General features: G+C 40.5%; 1 protein-coding gene across 24 annotated transcripts in view; it reads right to left on the bottom strand.

Annotated features, from left to right (window-relative positions):
• PDE4DIPP2 (myomegalin) overlaps window positions 1-18,785 on the bottom strand; it is a 241,916-nt gene that overhangs the window by 55,000 nt on the left and 168,131 nt on the right. For all 24 annotated transcript variants that reach the window (XM_055129953.1, XM_055129962.1, XM_055129961.1 and 21 more), the window contains 11 exons: window positions 17,407-17,520; window positions 17,074-17,211; window positions 15,433-15,612; window positions 13,732-13,926; window positions 11,575-11,742; window positions 11,332-11,413; window positions 6,787-6,878; window positions 6,193-6,309; window positions 5,375-5,512; window positions 4,308-4,420; window positions 2,696-2,823 (listed from right to left, as the gene is read on the bottom strand). In XM_055129953.1, coding sequence (XP_054985928.1) covers window positions 2,696-2,823; window positions 4,308-4,420; window positions 5,375-5,512; window positions 6,193-6,309; window positions 6,787-6,878; window positions 11,332-11,413; window positions 11,575-11,742; window positions 13,732-13,926; window positions 15,433-15,612; window positions 17,074-17,211; window positions 17,407-17,520 — 1,465 coding nt within the window. The remainder of the gene's footprint in view (window positions 1-2,695; window positions 2,824-4,307; window positions 4,421-5,374; window positions 5,513-6,192; window positions 6,310-6,786; window positions 6,879-11,331; window positions 11,414-11,574; window positions 11,743-13,731; window positions 13,927-15,432; window positions 15,613-17,073; window positions 17,212-17,406; window positions 17,521-18,785) is intronic.

Genomic DNA, 18,785 nt, shown 5'->3' with positions numbered 1-18,785 from the left:
AGGTACCTGTGGCATATTCGATATGCCAAAAAAAGTAACAAGCTGCACAATAGAGACTTTACTGGTGCTCGTTTGAGAAAATCGATGAACAATGGGATGACATTGCTACAGTACTATCATGCAAAAATGGCTGCTGGTGGGACCAATTACAGCATTATGTATTTGTGTGTTATAGAACAAAACTCAACAGAATCATGTTCTCAAATAAGATGCAAGCAACCTCATCTGGGCAGCATTGCGTTGCAAGCCACATTCTAGATCTCAAGAGCAGAAAATTAGTTTCAGTCAGATCTGTGGTTAAAATTCTTATCTTCTGTCACTTAGTCATTTAATTTTCTAAAATGTTTCCCAAGGATCAATATAAAAGGCAAGTAATTAAGCACAAATGCTAGTCTGTCTTTTTTAGTATATAAATTATGACCAGAATTGACTTTTTCCCTTCTATCTAGTCTGATAATTTTTCAGTAGAAAATTGGATTTCTCATTATTCATCCAGCTATTTATAATCATTCAAGATGCCAAGGGAAATTCTTGTTCTTGTTGGAAGTTGATAGAAATAAGAAAGAGATTTATCACAAACTATAGTAATGACTAATGAGCCACTAGAACCAAAGATTAACTCATGGTTGAATGTTGACAGAAAAAATTTTCACTAATAAAATTAAGGGTATGTTTATTAAAAGTCTTGGTATGATGACAAGACAAAGGAGTCTTCCAGTGGGTTGACATTCCTACAGCACAACCACCCTCCATTCCTACTTCTAGAAAGTTACAAAAAGTTTTGTGCAGAAAACTGTCCTAAGATTGGAAAACTAAGCAAAGTACATTTCCTATCTACTTCCTTAAATAGTTCCTCTCTCTACCAAATGCTATTAATATTGGAAAGCATTTCCATTATTACAAGGGTATTTTTGTGAAACACTTGATCAAAACTCTCCAGCATGTTTCTCCAAGTTGAACATTTGCTTCTCTGGCTCTGGCTCGTGGGGGGATGCTCCAGACCTGCGACAGGCATGGTCAAGGTTACAGAGATTTGGATGGAATTTGAAATGTAAGGGAATCCACATCAACACATATGTAAAAGAAATAAAAGTGTTGCATACAAAAAAAAAAAAGAGGGTAAAACAGAAAGATCATTATGCTTCACCTAGTTAGGAAGTCACATTAAAGGTACAAAAATGTCTCGATCCTGTTAACCTACTGGCATGTTTAAAAACTGAAATATCAGCTTCTACTCTAGGATATCTGATTCCAGCAGAACTAAGAAACCTTATGGTTTTAAGCCTACAAAGCTCCACATAAACCTTGGTTAGTTTTTATACTTGGCAGAGTCTGACAAGCTTCCCATGATGTATTCGATATGCCAAAAACAGTAACAACAAGTCTCACAATGGACACGTTACTGGTGCCCACTCGAGCAAATCGATGAATAACAGGACGACAGTGCTACAATGCTAGTTTTTATACTACTGACATTTAAGAAATACAATCACCAATATCCCTTTCTTTATCCATCTGATGCTGCTCCCATAAGTGAAAATAACCATCAAAATCTATCTAGTGCCACTAATGAGTGAAAACACATAAACAATACTGTGACTCAGAGAGTTAATTGGTGAAATACTGAATTAAAGGGAAAATATTGCATTTGAGATTATCTTCTTACATAGAGAATTCTTACTAATTCTCTAATTTACTAATTCTGTGGAGGACCTCAGAACTTTCTTAAAGTCCTGTTCTGACTAGTGAGATATACCTTGGTTTAAAGGAATCTAAACGATCACTAAAGAGAAACTGTTAATTGAATTTAATCTGCACTACTCCAGCAGCACGATCTCACTCAACAACCCATTAACAATGGAAGAGGTAAAGATTTGCTATAAACACCTTAGTCTATCTCTGCCTTTTAACTTGGCCTACCAATTCTTGCAGTCTATACTTCTAAAGATTATACCACTTTTGCAAGATCATTCTTTTTTACTTGTTTTTTGGGGCAAACCCAAAACTGCTCAGGTGTTACTCCTGGCTCTGCAGTCAGGAACCACTTGTGCAGGACTCAGAGGACCCCATGGGGTGCCAAGGACCAACCCCAGGTCAGCCACATGCAAAGGAAGTGCCCTACCTGCCTTCCTATTGCTCCTGCCCCACAAGGTCATTCTTATGGACTCAATCTCTCTCATCTTGAAACTCTCTGATGATTAAAATATTGCTCTGACTAAGAAGCAGCTGACTGAACGGCAAAAATAATACACACACATGCAATTTTGACAGGGAACATATGAAATGGACTGTGAAAGTGGAAGAGGAATAAACTTTATTGGCCATAGAGGAGATGACGGAATAGAGGAGCCAGGGAAAGGCACGGATATGGATGGGGACACTAAAATGGAATGATTCAAATTCATGTAAGTACACCTTGTAACCTCCACCATTCAACCAAGAACTACGAATATGGACAGTGAAATTCACGTAGACTAAAGTGTTTGGTTTTTTTTTTTTTTTTGCAGCTGATGTTACTTGCACGGGTTAGTAGGTCACCGTTTAATTCTGCCAAAGTCAGTCAGGGCTCTCCCTCAGGTTAGTGCAAACAAGGGTTCTGTTTTTTGGTTTTGCTTTTCCATCCTGGGCTGCAGTCTGCCCCGCCAGTGCTCAGGCGGCATACGCGTGGGGAACTCGCACACTCTCCAGTCCCCACCTCCAATGGCAGCCAGTGTCTCCAGCCTGCTCAAGCGCTCCAGGCTTCTTCCAAGGACTTCTTCGAGCCGAGTGCGTAACACCTGCGCCCCTTCCAGCTCCAGCTGCAGAGTGCGGTCTCTCTCCGAGCTGGTTACAACATGCCACACAGAAGGAAAATTGATTAGCCATCAACTGAAATGAGCCCAGTGCTGCCGCCAAAGAGACAATGAGTCCGCAGCACTCAGAGTCAGGAGAACTTCTGAAGAAACTGTTGTAGAGGACACAGAAGTCAGTGTTGTCACGCTTGTATTTACTGTTGGTAGATTAGCAATGCCTGGCCATTCGAGTTTGTTCTCTGCTGCTAGATTCTTTACCAGTCTCCTAAGATTATAGTTTCTAAGATTTATGCCACACCCCTATTGCTCACAAAAGAGAAATTTCATTATTTGGCTAAAAGTGTTACTGAAGAACCAAAACCCAAGAAAACCGAAACATAACTGAAGCATAACTGAGTCAAGTAGAATTGCTATTAAAGACATTTGTTCTCTCATTTCTTAGCACTAACAGTACCCCGCCTCCCCACCCTGCAAAAGAAAACCCAGTTCACTCAGACTGGATCTCTCTTTTTTTAGTTTTAAAACTTTTTTATTGAAGCACTGTGAGACAGACCTTTAAAATGCTGTTCATGATTGGATTTCAGTCATACAATATTCCAACACCCATCCCTCCACCATGTACATTTCCCAGCACCAGTGTCCCCGGGTTCCCTCCATCACCCCACCCACTCTCCACCCCCTGCCTACCTCTATGCAGGTTCTTTCTTTCTCTTTCTTTCTCTCTTTCTCCCTTTCTCTCTTCCTCTCTCTCTCCCCCCTCCCTCCCTCCCTTCCTTCTTTATTATTGTCATATCGTTCTCTTCACTATTTTACCTACCTTCAGCCCCACTCACCCTTGTGGTTAGATCCAACCACTGACCCAGACTGGATCTCTTAAAGGATCCAGAGATCCTTCAAAAAGTTAATACAGTCAAATGATCTTATTGTACCTTTCACTCACCCTCATTTTCTTAAGGCACAAAGAAAAAAGTCTTAAGCCCAACAATAAACTAAAAGATCTTGAGTAGTAAAAGAATAAAATAAGGAAAGAAGGGTGAGAAGTAAAGGCAAATGAGAAAAACAAAGGAATATAAAACAAGCCACAAAGATAGAATACACATGATGAAAAATCAATAGGGGAAGAAAATATATCCATCACGACGACTCTCAGTGACCCTGGAATGATAATAGCCATTTAAACATACTTTCTTTAATGGTTCTCAGCAACGATCAGAGCCCTTCACAGACCTAGCCTACGGATATAACAGGAAATGAAACAGGGAAAAAGAGAAATATACACTAAGCAATTTGCATATTCAAGGCATTATCTTAGATGTGTAATGCATCCCTTTGATTTCTGCAACAGCTCTATGAAATAAGTATTGATTCTGACTTAAGCTCAAAGTAATTCACAGAACAAATGGCAAACTTTTTCTGTAGTCCCAGCCATCTTCTCTGCTCCTTCTCCCCACTACAATTAAGGGCATCTTCACTTCATGAGACAAAGAGGAAAAATCAGTACAGTCTCTCTCTTACCTCTCAGGGTGAGCATGGAACTTCACGAGACTGCTGTAGAGCTGCCTTTCTGCTTGCAGGGCCTCGTTGAGCCGGCTCCGCTCATCGACCAGTCCTTCTAGCATCAGCAATAACTGAGGGAAGAACAGAAGTAATACACAAACTGAGCTATGAAGCCATGAAAATCCTGATAAAGAGACCAAAAGAATGCAAAGATGTAAAAAGAATGCAAAGATGTGCTATGAGTTAATAAAAAAAAAAACTCACTATTTTTTACTGGGATTTTTATAAATATTTAGTTTCATAAACTCTTCTTTAAAATTCTGCAACACATGATACAAATTTGGGAGCAGAACAGAGAAACAGAAACATAGAAAAGAGGTTAAAAGAAAAGAAGAGAAGGAGAGGCATGATATAGAACTTACTAGTACTCTTCACTCAGTCAATAAGAACCTTCATGTACTGTAATAAACTTACTATCCAATGGGGACAAAAGACATCCATCAATCACAAACATCTGTCAAATGACCTCTAATGCATGCTATAAAGAAGATAAACTACAACAGTTTGTAATCACCAGAAATCTGTTAAACATGTTGATGCCAGTGCTCATTTCTGACTCCAGTGGAGCGACCACTGATATGCGCGGGAGCCAATGTGCTAAGTAAAGTGATGAAGTTAAAAGCCAAGTTAGAATAAATAGTGAGGGAGATGATAAGAAAGACAAGATGTAGGCAAGCAGGTCTTATTGAAAATCTTAGCTCTGAGAAAGGTCAGGCACGTCCAATCTACAAATGAAGTACAAAGATTAAAAGAGAACATCTGGAGGCCAGAGAGACAGGACAGCGGCTTGGGTGTTCGCCTCGCAAGCAGCTGACCCAGGTTCATTCCCGGTACCTTCGGGAGTGGTCCCTGAGCACACAGCCAGGAGTGACCATAAGCAAACAAAAAAGGAATATCTATGGCTACTGCTGATCAAGGGTAGGAACCATAGAGAATAAACAGAAGTCTTCATAAGCAGCTGAAGTTGGCCATTTTTGCACTGGCTCATTCACAGTGAAATACCAGGTCTGCTTTCAAGAACTCACTTGTTGTCTTCGGTTTCCTGAAGTTTCTTGACCCTGTGATTCTACTGAAGCAACTTTTTCCCGAAGAAGTAAGACTTCTTGGGTCAGGCGTTCCATAGCTGGTATATCTTCTGGATCAACAAGTTGCATCTGCAGGTCCTAGTAACCAAACGCAAGTACAGGAATAAAAATATTATTCAGCAAAGGAGCAAATGCCCTTGAAATAATAATATAGGCTTTCAGTGAGATATTGGTAAGCTCTATGTATACCACGGGGGGAGGGGGACACAGCAGAGGAGTGCATTGGGTACAGCTGGCAGTGCTCAGGGTTTACTCCTGGCTCTGTGCTCAGGGATCACTGCAGGAAGGGCTCAGATGTGGTGCCAGAAATCAACCGAGGTCAGCCACATGCAAGACAAATACCTTACCATTGTACTATCTCTCTGGCCCACGCTCTGTGAATTTGAGGATACATTCTTTATGAAATACTAGCAAGTCAACAGACATGATATGGGCCAGAGCCATAGCTCAGTAACGCAGGGCGGGCATTTGCCTTGCATGCGATGTTAGCCTGGCGTGACCCCATCAAGTCCGCTAGGAGTGATTCCTGAGTGCAGAGAAAGCAGTGAGCCCTGAACACAGGTGGGCAGGACCCCAAAACAAGAAAATTTAAGAAAAAAACAAAAAACATGGTACTATTAAGAGGCCCAACCTAACAGTGCATCAAGAAAATAAGCATTGACTAAAGGTCACAATATATCAGAATATTGTTTGAAGATGCCCTTGGGTACTTTTTGGTGATGCAATCATTCCTAGAAGTCTCAAAAGGCTGGAAAGACCTTGATGAGGTCCTCCTTAATCTGCATGTTCCTGGTCAGGGACTCCAGATCAGCGGCCTGCACCTGCAGCTCTTCCTCCTGCACAGCCACCACAGACTGCAGAGCAGAAAGTTCCATCTGTAGAGGGACGAAACCCCAAGGTCAGTGTCCACAGAAAGACCACAGTGCCACATTTACACTGTGGGCACACAGGTGTGGCTCCACAAGTAGCCGGTAACGCAAGCAAAACCTGGAACATGAATTGTGTACTGTGTGATCAGATCAATCAGCACAGTGTGGAACCAGAGGCCGGTCTATGCCAAACTGTAACAGTAATTTTAATGAGGCCTTTCACTTGAGTTTGCATTCTAAAACACATCAAATGTGTTTAATTGAACTTAATGAGATACCTAAAAAATCTTTATCACTCAAGCTACTCAACCGGGAGGCCTAAGGATGAAGGGATTATTTAAGGCTGAGAGGAACAACAAACACAGGAATCAGAAAAATAATCAACTCCAAAAATCAAATTCTTAGGAAGCACTTTTGAACAATGATAAGCTATGTTGAAAAACTAAAACAAATTTAGAAATCAGGTTTGACTGGAAAACTCACCCGACTTTCTCTTTCTTTTTTCGCCATGAGGTCCAGTTCCTCTTTGGCATTACTCAGTTCTTTTTCTAGCTCAGCAACCATGTCCGAGTCTCCTACAAATGAACAATGTTCATTTTTGTCACTGTTAATCCAATCACTATTGTTAATCCAATCAATATGACCTCTTCAGTCTCCTTTCTGAGGAATTTGCTCTAAAGACATATTCCAACAATAATAAAAAAAAAAATACACAGATGTTCTCCAGCAATGTTATTCATCACACCAAACTACTGCAACTAACCTACCTGCCCCCCAAAAGAAGATTGAATAAATCACCATATATCCACATAATTAAGTACTATTTGCTTAATTACACAGCTGAATGAAGTAGATCTTTAGAAATTATTAAGGAGTGATTTCCAAGACATATTGGTAAGTAAAACAAAGTTGGCATAAAATACACCTAATATAGTTTTGTCTTCGAAAAACAGGGAAATCAAGATACAAGAAACAAATACATCCAAACATGTAATTGATCTCTTTGTTGTGCAAATAAACACAAAAAAGATAACAGAAATAAAATTGGTTGTCTTCAGATTGTAAGTGGAAACAAGAGAAAAAAAGAGAATTTATGTTGCATTTACACAATGGAATACTATTCAGCTGTAAGGAAAAATGAAGTCATAAAATTTGCGTATAAATACATGGACATAGAGAGTATCGTGCTGAGTGAAATGAGTCAGAAGGAAAGAGAGAGACATAGAATTACAGCACTCATTTGTGGGATATAAAAAACATAGTATGAGACTAATCTACAAGGACAGTAGATGTGAGGGCCAGGAGAGCTGGTCTACAGTTGGCAGCTTGCCACAAGTTGCAGGGAAGGAGCAGTTAGGATGAGCAGAAACCACTATGACAGGGATAGGTAGAAATGCTCACTCTGAACAGAGTGCTGAAAGGAGGTAACACGATATACATATGACCTTTCAGTACCTGTATGACAAACCAAAATGCCCCAAAGGAAAGAGAGAATGACCTAAAGAGCAGGAACAAGAGAAAGAGAGAGCGCAGGGGCTGGGGGGGAAGTGCCTGCTATATGCTATATGGGCAGATTGGTTAGAGTGGCAGCAGGGAAGAAACTGGGGGCACTGGAGTGGAAAATGTACACTGGTGACGGGATGGGTGTTGGAACACTATTACTGAAACCCAATCATGAATAATTTTGTAACTGTCTGCCTCAAGTTGGTTCAATTTTTTTAATGTGAAAACAAAGAAAAGAGAGCAAACTGGAAAAGACTTCTGAGCATACTGACATATTTGAGTTTGAATCATGTTAAAGTTATTTTGAATATGCCAGCTAGTTCAACAATAATGGGAGAGAAAAAGTCTAAAATTCAACTCATATAATAAATGAACCTACACAATAAATATATGATATAACCACCCTGTATCACTGTATCACTGCTATCCTGTTGCTCATCAATTTGCTCAAGCGGGCACCAGTAACGTCTCCATTGTGAGACTTGTTGTTACTGTTTTTGGCATATTGAATACGCTACGGGTGGCTTGCCAGGTTCTGCCATGCGGGCAAGATACTCTCGGTAGATTGGCAAGCTCTCTGAGAGGGGCAGAGGAATTGAACCTAGGTCAGTGGTGTGCAAGGCAAATGCCCTACCCACTGTGCTATCGCTCCAGCCCATAACCGCCCTATAGTTTTGAAAAAAAAAAAGTTAATTGAAATAATTTTTGAACTCAGTATTCTAACTGCACACCCTCAGTGAAAGATTAAAAAAAAAATTACAAGAAAATCTGAATAAATTTATCATGACTACTGTTATTCATGCAGAAATTCTAGAACTATTTTTGTGTACTATATAAATGTGTTTCGCAAATATACTTAAATACATTCACGCTCCCACACAGCAGAGCCTGGCAAGCTACCCGTAGCGTATTCAATATGCCAAAAACAGTAACAAGTCTCACAATGGAGACGTTACTGTGCCCGCTCAAGCAAATCGATGAACAATGGGATGACAGTGCTACAGTGTTACATTCATACTACAGATAATCAGGTATCTGGGAAAAGGCAGTTATGCTATGAACAGGGGGATGGGGGAAGACCTGCATTAAATTAAAATTAGAAAAATTATCAAATTAAGATATTGATACACAGATTAAGATGTATAGATAAATATATCTATATTTCTCTATCTTCATCTCTTGTTCAGATTACTTAATACCTAAAAGCAAATGACATCCCTCTAGTAACAAACACTTTTAAAAACCAGTTTTGGTGTCCAAATGCCCTCACCTACAAGGAACTAAGATTCCCGTGGAGTAACGCTCATTCCAGGGCCAAGACAAGGAAAGTAAAAAGCAATTATGAGCATTTTCCTGTAAACTGCGCCCAGAAATCGACAGGGAAATATCAAAAGGGCGGAGAAACAGCTTGAGAGGTGGCCGACTGGCCCAAGATGGGTAATTTGGGTGATGACAAGGTGGATTAATTGAAAACAAAAGAATCTGTTCATTCATAGCGATATAAACAAATAGATTGAAGAAGATAGAATAAGGGCAGGGCTTTTATTTATTTGTTTATTTTGGGGGGGCACAGGGAGTTAGGTCACACCTGGCAGTGCTCAGGGCTTACTCCAGGCTCTGTGCTCAGGGATCACTCTGTGGTGCTCAGGGAACCATATCGGGTGCCAGGGACTGAAATCAGGCCAGTCACGTGCAAAGTAAACACCCTACCCACTGTACTATTTTTTCCAGCCCCAGGGTACTGCTTTATTTTTTAAAAAAAGAACACAGTGATAAACAGAGAAACTTAAACTAGCGATGTGGTATCTGAGTCAGACAAGGTTCAAGGGATGCCCAGGCCACTGGGTGAATGTCTGAAAAAAGAGCTTTCAGCTTTCAAGGTATTAGCAGCAGATCACTTGACAATTACAAAAGAAAAGTGAGCATGCAAAAATAAAGTATTACAAAAAGAAAACTGACAGTACAGCGTTCTGGTGAAGACAACCTTAAATCAAGTGACTAAACTTAATAATCACCCAGGACAACAGAGTTGGTATCAGGTGTTCCTGACCGGATGGACTGAGAAAGATAAAACTCATGTAGTCTAGTTGCTAAAATTACTTCACTCGAATCTAACCAGGAGCAAACAAATCAGTGACAAACTGAGAAAAATTAGCTGGCCCAAGTCTTAAAAACACCAATGTCCAGAGAGGCTAGAAAACTATTCTGTATTAAAGCCATATGTCAACTTAAGAGCAACTATGCATGATCTTTGAAGGGGAAATAAAACAGCTACTGAGAATACTTTGGGAACAATAGGAAGTCTGAATATGGATTACATATCATATACTACTAAGCTATGTTTAGAGTAAAAACAGTAATGTGGAATGCCCTTGTTCATATAGAATTTATAATGAATATTTATGATTGTTAAGGAAAGCAGTGAAAAGACTATGTTTGCCTATAGACTTGCATGCTGAACAACTGAATCCTTGGAATGTGTACTATACCCTTGCCCGTAAAATGTGCCCGCTTTGCCTTCCTAGGCCTCAGAAGTAGCCCCAAGAATACAATATTAACAAAATATAATGTGTAATACATTTGTTATGGACTGAGCTATTTACGTGGCTGGACCTGCTGAGATCTGTAAGACTTTGAGATTTGGCATGGGATGGTGCAGAAACCTATTTTGCGGTCCAAGAAAAGCCTTACAAGTAATCCTTTCTCATTGAAACTGACACCCAGCAACCTGACATGGTCTGCCTGTACCCATGACCTCTCCCCACCCTTCCTGAATTAGGGCCCCATGTGAGTATGGCATTCCCAAAGGTAACAAGCCAACAACCATCTCTAAAAGTAATTTTAATGGTTTAAGAGAAACTTTTGTGTACATGGAAAGAAATATTGTAAATCTGGCAAAATGTTAATAATTGAATTGTATTACATGTAAATATGGATATTTATCATGAAATATTGCTACTTTTCTACAGGTTTGAAATCCAAAAAATAAAAACTGAGGGAAGGTACTTTAAAAAAATTGCCATACATATGTGAGGTCCTGGTTTTTGATCCATGGCACTGCAGAGTAGCTCACTGGGCATTAAGTTTCTTGACGCTACCCTAGATTCCAACCATTTGCTCTGTAACAGTTCCCAATCAAGGCACCCGCCTTGAGTCTCGCGCCCACCACTTGTGTAAGTGAGTTGTTTTTTAAGATGTGTAGGGCTACAAGCATCCAATAGTGAAGCTGAGCTTGGCATACAACACAAAGTATACCACCTACCCCTTCCAATATGTGCTACAGGTGATGTTAAATTACAGTGAGCAATAGCAGTTTGTTTAAAAGACACTGAAGAGAAGTCCTGGATTTCTGCTATGCAGATTTGGAAACACTACCTGCATTTCTGAATGGCTACAAGCTACCTAATCCAACTTTTTTCCCATTAAGGTTGGAATAAGGAAAATCCTGGCTTAGTCTATTAGCAAGAAACGTTAAAAAAAGAAAAAATAGATGATTATTTTATGAAATGAAAATCTGAGACTTACCTAGTGAGGATCTGGGCATGCTGGTATCCACTTTGGCAGTCAGCGAAGTACTATCGTCTCTGGAGGGTATATGCATGGAACCCTACAATTTGGGAGAGTCAGAGGTTTTAGAAAGATGGAGAAACATGACAAAGATGTGGAACGGTCTCACATAATTCTGCAATTGATCACATGTACGTCTCAAATGTGAAAAGAAAATGCAGTTGGTTTTAATATCTATCTAAACAAGTTTACAGGTCTTACTTGATCAGTCTGCTCTCCAAGCAGGGGGCAGCTGGAGGTAACTTCAACTAACTGGTTAGACATGAGTGCCTGGGAAGTCAGGATGTTTTTCCCTCCTAAATATTGGCGCAAGGCTTGTAATTCTGAATTTCTTTCAATCAGGGCTTGTACCATCTTCTCGGATGCTACCTAGTAAAGGGAAATCACATAACACATTCATAAAATCTGCGTTCCGATGTTCTTTATTAAAAGTTAGCTATTTATGAAAAACCAGTGGAGCAATAAGAAATGCCTTCTTTATGTTCAGCTCACAGGCAACCGCATAGTACATGAGCAAGAAGAACGTAAGCAGAATATGGGGAAGACTGAACATTCACACATCTGTGACAGATAAAATCATCCGAAACTGGTTCTATTAGAACTCCACCTGGGTAAATGGGTAAGATGCTAGTTTGAATTGGGATAACAGATGCCTTTGTTTACTGCGCCTTAGGTCTGGAAGGTCTCTACAAAACATCCACGCAATCTGCTTCCTCCAGGTCTTTGCCAATAGTTTCCATATCAGATTGGCACTCTTTGAACATCCTATGTAAAACAATTCCTTCTCTACCTTCAACTCCCATTGCTGTGCTAATTTTTTTAACAATACACTTAACTGACACTTATATTTATTGTCTCTCGTAAGAGATGGATGCAGGTCTCTGGGCAAGCACTATAATGTTTTGTTCAGTGCTGTATCTGAAGCACCCAGAACAGGGTCTGCCATTAGTAAACACTCCTTGCTTATTTAATGAATGAATTAAACACATTTTGAATAGACCAGCTAATTGGGGGATGATGAACCTCAAAACATCAAACTCAGGACCAGAGCAACAGCACATCAGGGAGGGCATTTGCCTTGCATGCAGCTGACCCAGGTTGGATTTTGGCACCCCATATGGTCCCCCCAGCCTTATCAAGAATGATCCCTGAGCACAGAGCCTGGAGTACGCCCTGAGCACCATCAGATATGGTCCAAAACTAAAGAAGCAAAAACAAAACCAAAAAATACCCCACCAAACCCAGTTGCATTCCAAATCCCATTTTCTAAGATAGATGATGGCACAACCAGGGAAAGATCTACCCTGAGTGTGACCATTCTACATATCAGGACCTGGAAACGACCATTTTAGAAGTAGCAATATATTAAGTTGCTTTCATAAAAAAATTATTTTAAATTTTTTTTGTATCTTTGAAATTATTATGGTAAAAATAACATATGAGATACTTTATTTCACATTTAACAGTGGTGTTCCATCTCCAATGTACAGAGAGGTGCTTTCCATGAACGTTCACAGCTGTAAAGAGGCTGAAAATGATCGATCTGATCCATCTGCCTTGCTACACTTTTCCTAGTAGTGCTGTTTTTAACTTTTTGCTGTTATTTTGTTTTGAAGTCACACCTGGCAGTGTGGAGGTCTTAATCCTGGCTCTGTGCTCAGGGATGTCTCCTGGTGATGTGAGAACCATATGGGGTGCTGGGAACCAAACCCAAGTTGACCACATGTAAGGCAAGTGCCCTACCAGCTGTATTATCTTTCCAGGCCCTAACAGTGCTGATTTAATATGCTTCTCCAAAGACATGAGCCAGCTGCATCACCATCATCTGGAAGAAGCTTGTCACAAACTTGAATTCTATATATAACCTCATTTCTGTTTCTGGGGGTGAGCTTTGAATTTTGTTTTTAAATAGCTATGTAGGTGATTCTTTTGCTTGTAATGTAGAAAAAGTGAATCCACAAGAAAATAATCACCATTCTTCTGGAGCTGAAAAATCTTCTATAATGTTAGTCATCTCCTACATTCTGTTATTTAACTTCCAACTATGTGCTGCTGAAGGCCTGTATGGCTTTGCTCTGTTTTGTTATTATTAAGGGGGTGATGGGGGATGGCTCACATCCAGCAGTACTCAGGAGCTGTGTCTGGCCCAGTGCTTGGGGACCACTCCTGGTTGTACCTGGGGGGCCGAACATGTGCAGCCAAGGCGATTCAAAACAGGGCTGGTCACAAGTATTTTACCTCCTATACTATCTCTCTAGCTCTCCATATTCCCTTCTGTCAAAATTATCAGACTCTTACAGAAAAAAATACATATTCAGTAAAATTTATGGCTACATGAATTGTGCGGCTCCCCCTTACTTGGCTCTCCTGCTCCCTGGCACTCAGAGACTGCAGGAGGCTCTGCATCTCCAGCCCGTGCTCTGCGGCCTGCTGGTTGCGGTCACTCAGGAGGTCCTGAAGCATCCTCTCTTTCTGCTGCAGACGCTGACACAGCTCCTCGGCAATCTCGGTTTGACCTGGTCCAAGTTTGCAGAGCAGCGTTGCACTAAGGTCCTGACACAGAAGGGAAAGGATGAGTTTTAAAGGAAAACCCGGCCCATTGCCTATGAAGGGCTCATTAAGAATCTAACTGGGACAGGGGTATGGTACAGTGGACAGGGCGCTTGCCTAGCACATGGCCAACCTGGGTTTGATCCCTGGCATCCCATCTGGTCCTCTGAGTACCTACAGGAATAATTCCCGAGTGCAGAGCCAAGAGGAACCCCTGAGAATTGCCAGGTGTGACCCCCCCCAAAAAAAATTCTATCACAGAAGAGCTATGAAATTCTAGAAAGCAAATAAATTCATTTTCACAGATCTAGCACGGGTGTTAACAAAATGTAAGGTTGAAAATACATGCTCAATGAAAGAACGCTAAACTTATAAAAACAAAAAATATATAATATTATTTTCCCTATTTTCTCATGGAAACAACAATTACTACTAAATGATTAGATTCATGTTGATAAATGATATATATATAAGATTAAGAGGAATGGACATTTTGTTCATTTGTTTCATGAACAATTTGTTCATGAACAAAAAATGAACAATCTGTTCATTTGTTTCATGTTTTCGCCCCAGCATAGAGGAAACTATGAAAAATAAACTGAAGGAAAAAAATAGAAGCACTATTTAGCATGGTGATGTCATCCCTATTTTGTTTTAAAAATCATTATTATTGTTCAAAGGCAATGAAAACAAAACAGAGAGAATGAGAACTGGTCTTCAGTAGTAAGCCTGTCACTGGGGAAGGAGGGGATAGGTTAGGGGAGGGACACAGCAACAATGGCGGAGGGGAGTGGTCGCTCTGAGGAAGATGGAACATTGACAGAAGGTAAAGTGCCTGCCGAAGAGGTAGGGTACACAGTGAGTGAGAAGAAAACTGGGGACTCAGGTGGACGAAAGCAGACGCTTTCCTGTGAAGGGACTGGTGTTGGGACACTGGACACCTGAAATTCAGTGAAGAATAACTTGGTAACTCTGCAATTCATAGTGATTCAATAAAATTAATTTTTAAAAAATCCTATTATTGAGATGACACAGTTTACAAGCTCTTTCTACACTGAGAAAGAACACGGTCATTAAAATTGGCGCCACACCTCGTGGGTTGCATGCACACCAGCCAGCCATGTTATGTGAACAAGTAACTCAACTTCAGAAGTCCCTTTCTCTGTCTATGAAAGATGCATAAAAGTAAGAACTTTCACAAATTGTGGGGATTTCATGAGTCATTAACTTGTTAAACTCTTAAATGCTGCCTTAGCATAACTTAATAAATATTAGCAACCACATTTTACATGTACCTTTCAGATCTCATTAATTCTCACATAACTTCTGAGAGAAATGTAATTGACTCCTTGAGTTTATGGGATTAAGAAAGAAAAGTCCCTGTGTAAGCCACTGACTTGCCCAGGCACAGAATGGATTTACAGGGAGGCCTGCCAGAGCTCAAAAGTCCTAATCCAAGATGCTCCATAATCACTACAGTAGCTGCTCTGAAGGTAATTAACAGCTTGCCTCCACTTCTTTGTTCCTGTCGTGCAGAGAGGTCTGTAACTGCTGAATGATACTTTCTTGTTCCTTCTGCCAGTGGCTAAATTTGGTTTCCATTTCTTCTTTGAGCCACTGGAGGTTCTGACTGGTGGTAGACAACTGCTCCACTTCTAGGCCTTTCGCCCTCAGGAGATTCTCCATACTCTAGTGACAAAGGAAAAAACTGAAGTCAGAGGACTGCATACATTGCTTAGGTTAGATAAGAAACTGATCCACCAATAAATGATCTCATAAATTGTCCATTAACTTTTTTGCAAAGGGAAAACTCACTGCTTTTTAACACCATATTAGCTATTTTGCGTTTTTACAAACTCTGATCTGTTTGAGAGATAAATTTGATACACATAAGTGGCCTCTTTTGGAAGAAGCAGACTATGTTATAAGGACTTCTTTAAGAAGCATCAGAGATGCCACAATCCACAGAGAAGCGGCAGGCATTCTGGTGAGCAATGCGGCCCGGACAATGCTCCGGACCCGAATCGGGGCCAGCAACACTGGGGAACCGGAGGAAGGAGGTGCCGCCAGCACACCTTCTCCAGATGGAACCCTGGCGCCACTGAGCAGCAACTAACACGGCTCCAGGATTCGGGACTGAGACACATCCTTTTCTAAAACCTGAAAACATACAATCTTTTAATGAAAACTAATTATCAAATGCCTCCTTATTAGGGTTATCTTGTTTGGGGATATAACTCCCACAACAATAGTGAGTTTTGTGTTGAAATATGGAACATAATCAAGGTGAAGAGAAAATAAAGTGAGGTTCATCAGTTATACAGTTGGGGTGGGGGGCGGGGGGTATACCAGGGATTTTGGTGGTGGAATATGGGCACTGGTGAAGGGATGGTGTTTGAATACGGTATAACTGAGACATAAACCTGAGAACTCTGTAACTTTCCACATGGTGATAAAATTTTTTTTAAAAAAAGAAGCATCAGAGAGTTAGATATTTAAGCTCTAAATACATAAAAGTAACCCACGATAAAAATAAATTACAGAAACAAGTTCTCTGGCCATGTGAACACATACACATACTATAGAGGGTTTATTATCCACACATACACTATTAATGAGAAAAACAAAACACAGAAGAGCTAGATAATGACATGGATTAGAAATAAATTAGAGCCATGGATAGCTACTCGTATACACTGCCTCCAACTGCAAAGTTCACAGTATGCAAGAAGGAAAATGCAGACTTCTCCCTTCTTGGCCTCTGATGATGGAACTGAAGTCTGCTAGTTTTGTTTGCTTTATTATTATTATTATTATTAATTTTGTTTTGGGGGCCACACCCAATGGTGTTCCAGACTTACTCCTGACTGCTCAGGGCTCACTCCAGGCTGGACTTGAGGGACCATATGGGGACCAGAGACAGAATCCAGCTTACCCACATGGTCTTGCACATGATAATACAGCACTACATGACAATACAGGCCCCTCCCTACCTGCTGTACTATCACTTTGGCCCCTTGTCTGCTTTTAGATTTCTCTCTCATCAAGCAAACAGTTTGGTTCCCGAGAATGGTGGGGGTGCTTTGGGGGTTGATGCTTTCAACACAGAGTCCAAGTGGAACCGGGTCACTGGCGAGAGTCTGCTCTTACCTGCATGGTCGCCTCATTGGAGGAGAGGACAAGGCGCAATCTCTCCAGGTCATAGTCTCGCTCTCTCACAGCCAGCTGCAGCTGACGCAGTTCTTTTTCTTTTTCTTCTAGGGCGGTAAACTTTTCATCTATAGCTCGCTGCAAGGAAAGCAAGAATCCTAAAACTCCATCTGATTCACTGTGCAGGTATATTTCCCTTATCCAATAAGATTCTAAATCTAAAGGAATGAAAAAACAACTGTGAAAGGTAGTAAACTCCATAGACATTTCCACAGCGTGTGCCCCTATGAATGGGAGAATCCACAGCATGGTGATCACAACGATGGCACATACCTCTAGAGCAGTATCTCTATCTTGTATTCGTTGCCGAAGTTTCTCAAGCAACATTTCATTTGCTTCAAAGGTTGGATCTGGGTTATCCCGATATTGCAGTAGCTCCCGAAGTTCCTAATGAGACCAAAAGTCCTTTATTCACTTATCCAATATTAACTGCGTTCCTACATTTTGCCGAGTGTTTCATTAGTTATTTAGGATTAAAAACAAAATAAGTGTGATCACACTCAAGAGGCACACATTGCAACTCAGACTGTGAACTCGTCTTCATTATGGCCAGTGGCACAGGGGCACAACCAATGCAACGGAGCATGCACTTCTCACTCTGAAGACGCCACCAAAGATCTCACAGAACACATGACGTTTGCTCCCTGTGTGAGTCGCAAACATTTTTCTCCAGTGAAAGGGTGGTGGGACAGAGAAAAAAATATATATGCACAAAATGCATAAACTATGAAAAAAAGTGACAGGCCTAACAAAATGGAAGGTTTCGAGGTAACTCTTCTCACAGTTCCACTTTCCCCTAAAATGTTCATTTACCATCTAAATAACTCAGTGGACATTTTTTTCTTTCATTTTTTAAAATTTATTTATATTAAGACACCGTGATTTAGTTTTTCATAATAGAGGTGCTTTAGGCACGCAATGTTAAAATACCAATCCCACTCCTAGTGATCGCTTCCCTACACGGCTGTCCCTCTCCAGCCCCTGCCCCCTCCCCCGCCTCCTGTGCCCACCCCTCCTGTTCCTTCCCACCACCCAGTCTGCCCCCTTGGTTGACATATAACAAATTTATTTCATACTGCTTGATCCAACAAAACTGAATGAAATCACAAATGGAATGATCAGGAAATAATTCAATAAAAGTCAATTTGTACTTATTGCTATGTGGTTTTAATTTATAGAAATTCAAATCACTTAATACAATATACTGCCTATTTCATTTACATGAGTAAGTTTTTACGTAAGAAATCTTGCATCTAGGGGCTGGAGTGATAGCACAGTGGGGAGGGCATTTGCCTTGCACATAGCCGGCTAGGGTTTGATTCCCAGCATCCCATATGGTCCCCTGAGCACCACCAGGAGTAATTCCTGAGTGCAGAGCCAGGAGTAACCCCTGTGCATCGCTGGGTGTGACTCAAAAAGCAAAAAAAAAAAAAATCTTGCATCTAAAACACACTGCATTAAAATTTATTTATTCTTGGATCTTATTGTGGTAATTATCATGTCTTCCCTGTCATAAATTCAGTGGATGTTTCTATTCAGATGTTTCCACCTATCAGACTGAGAGCAATATCATATAATTTTACTGACTTCCAAAATCAGAATGTTTAATAACTCTTTTCTAAATATTTACTAGTTAAGTCTTTCAGATGGAC

This window comes from Sorex araneus, chromosome 3 (genome assembly GCF_027595985.1).
Source record: "Sorex araneus isolate mSorAra2 chromosome 3, mSorAra2.pri, whole genome shotgun sequence".
Lineage (NCBI taxonomy): Eukaryota > Metazoa > Chordata > Mammalia > Eulipotyphla > Soricidae > Sorex > Sorex araneus.
The sequence above is the reverse complement of the archived record's forward strand: the minus strand, read 5'-3'. Positions and strand labels throughout refer to the sequence as shown.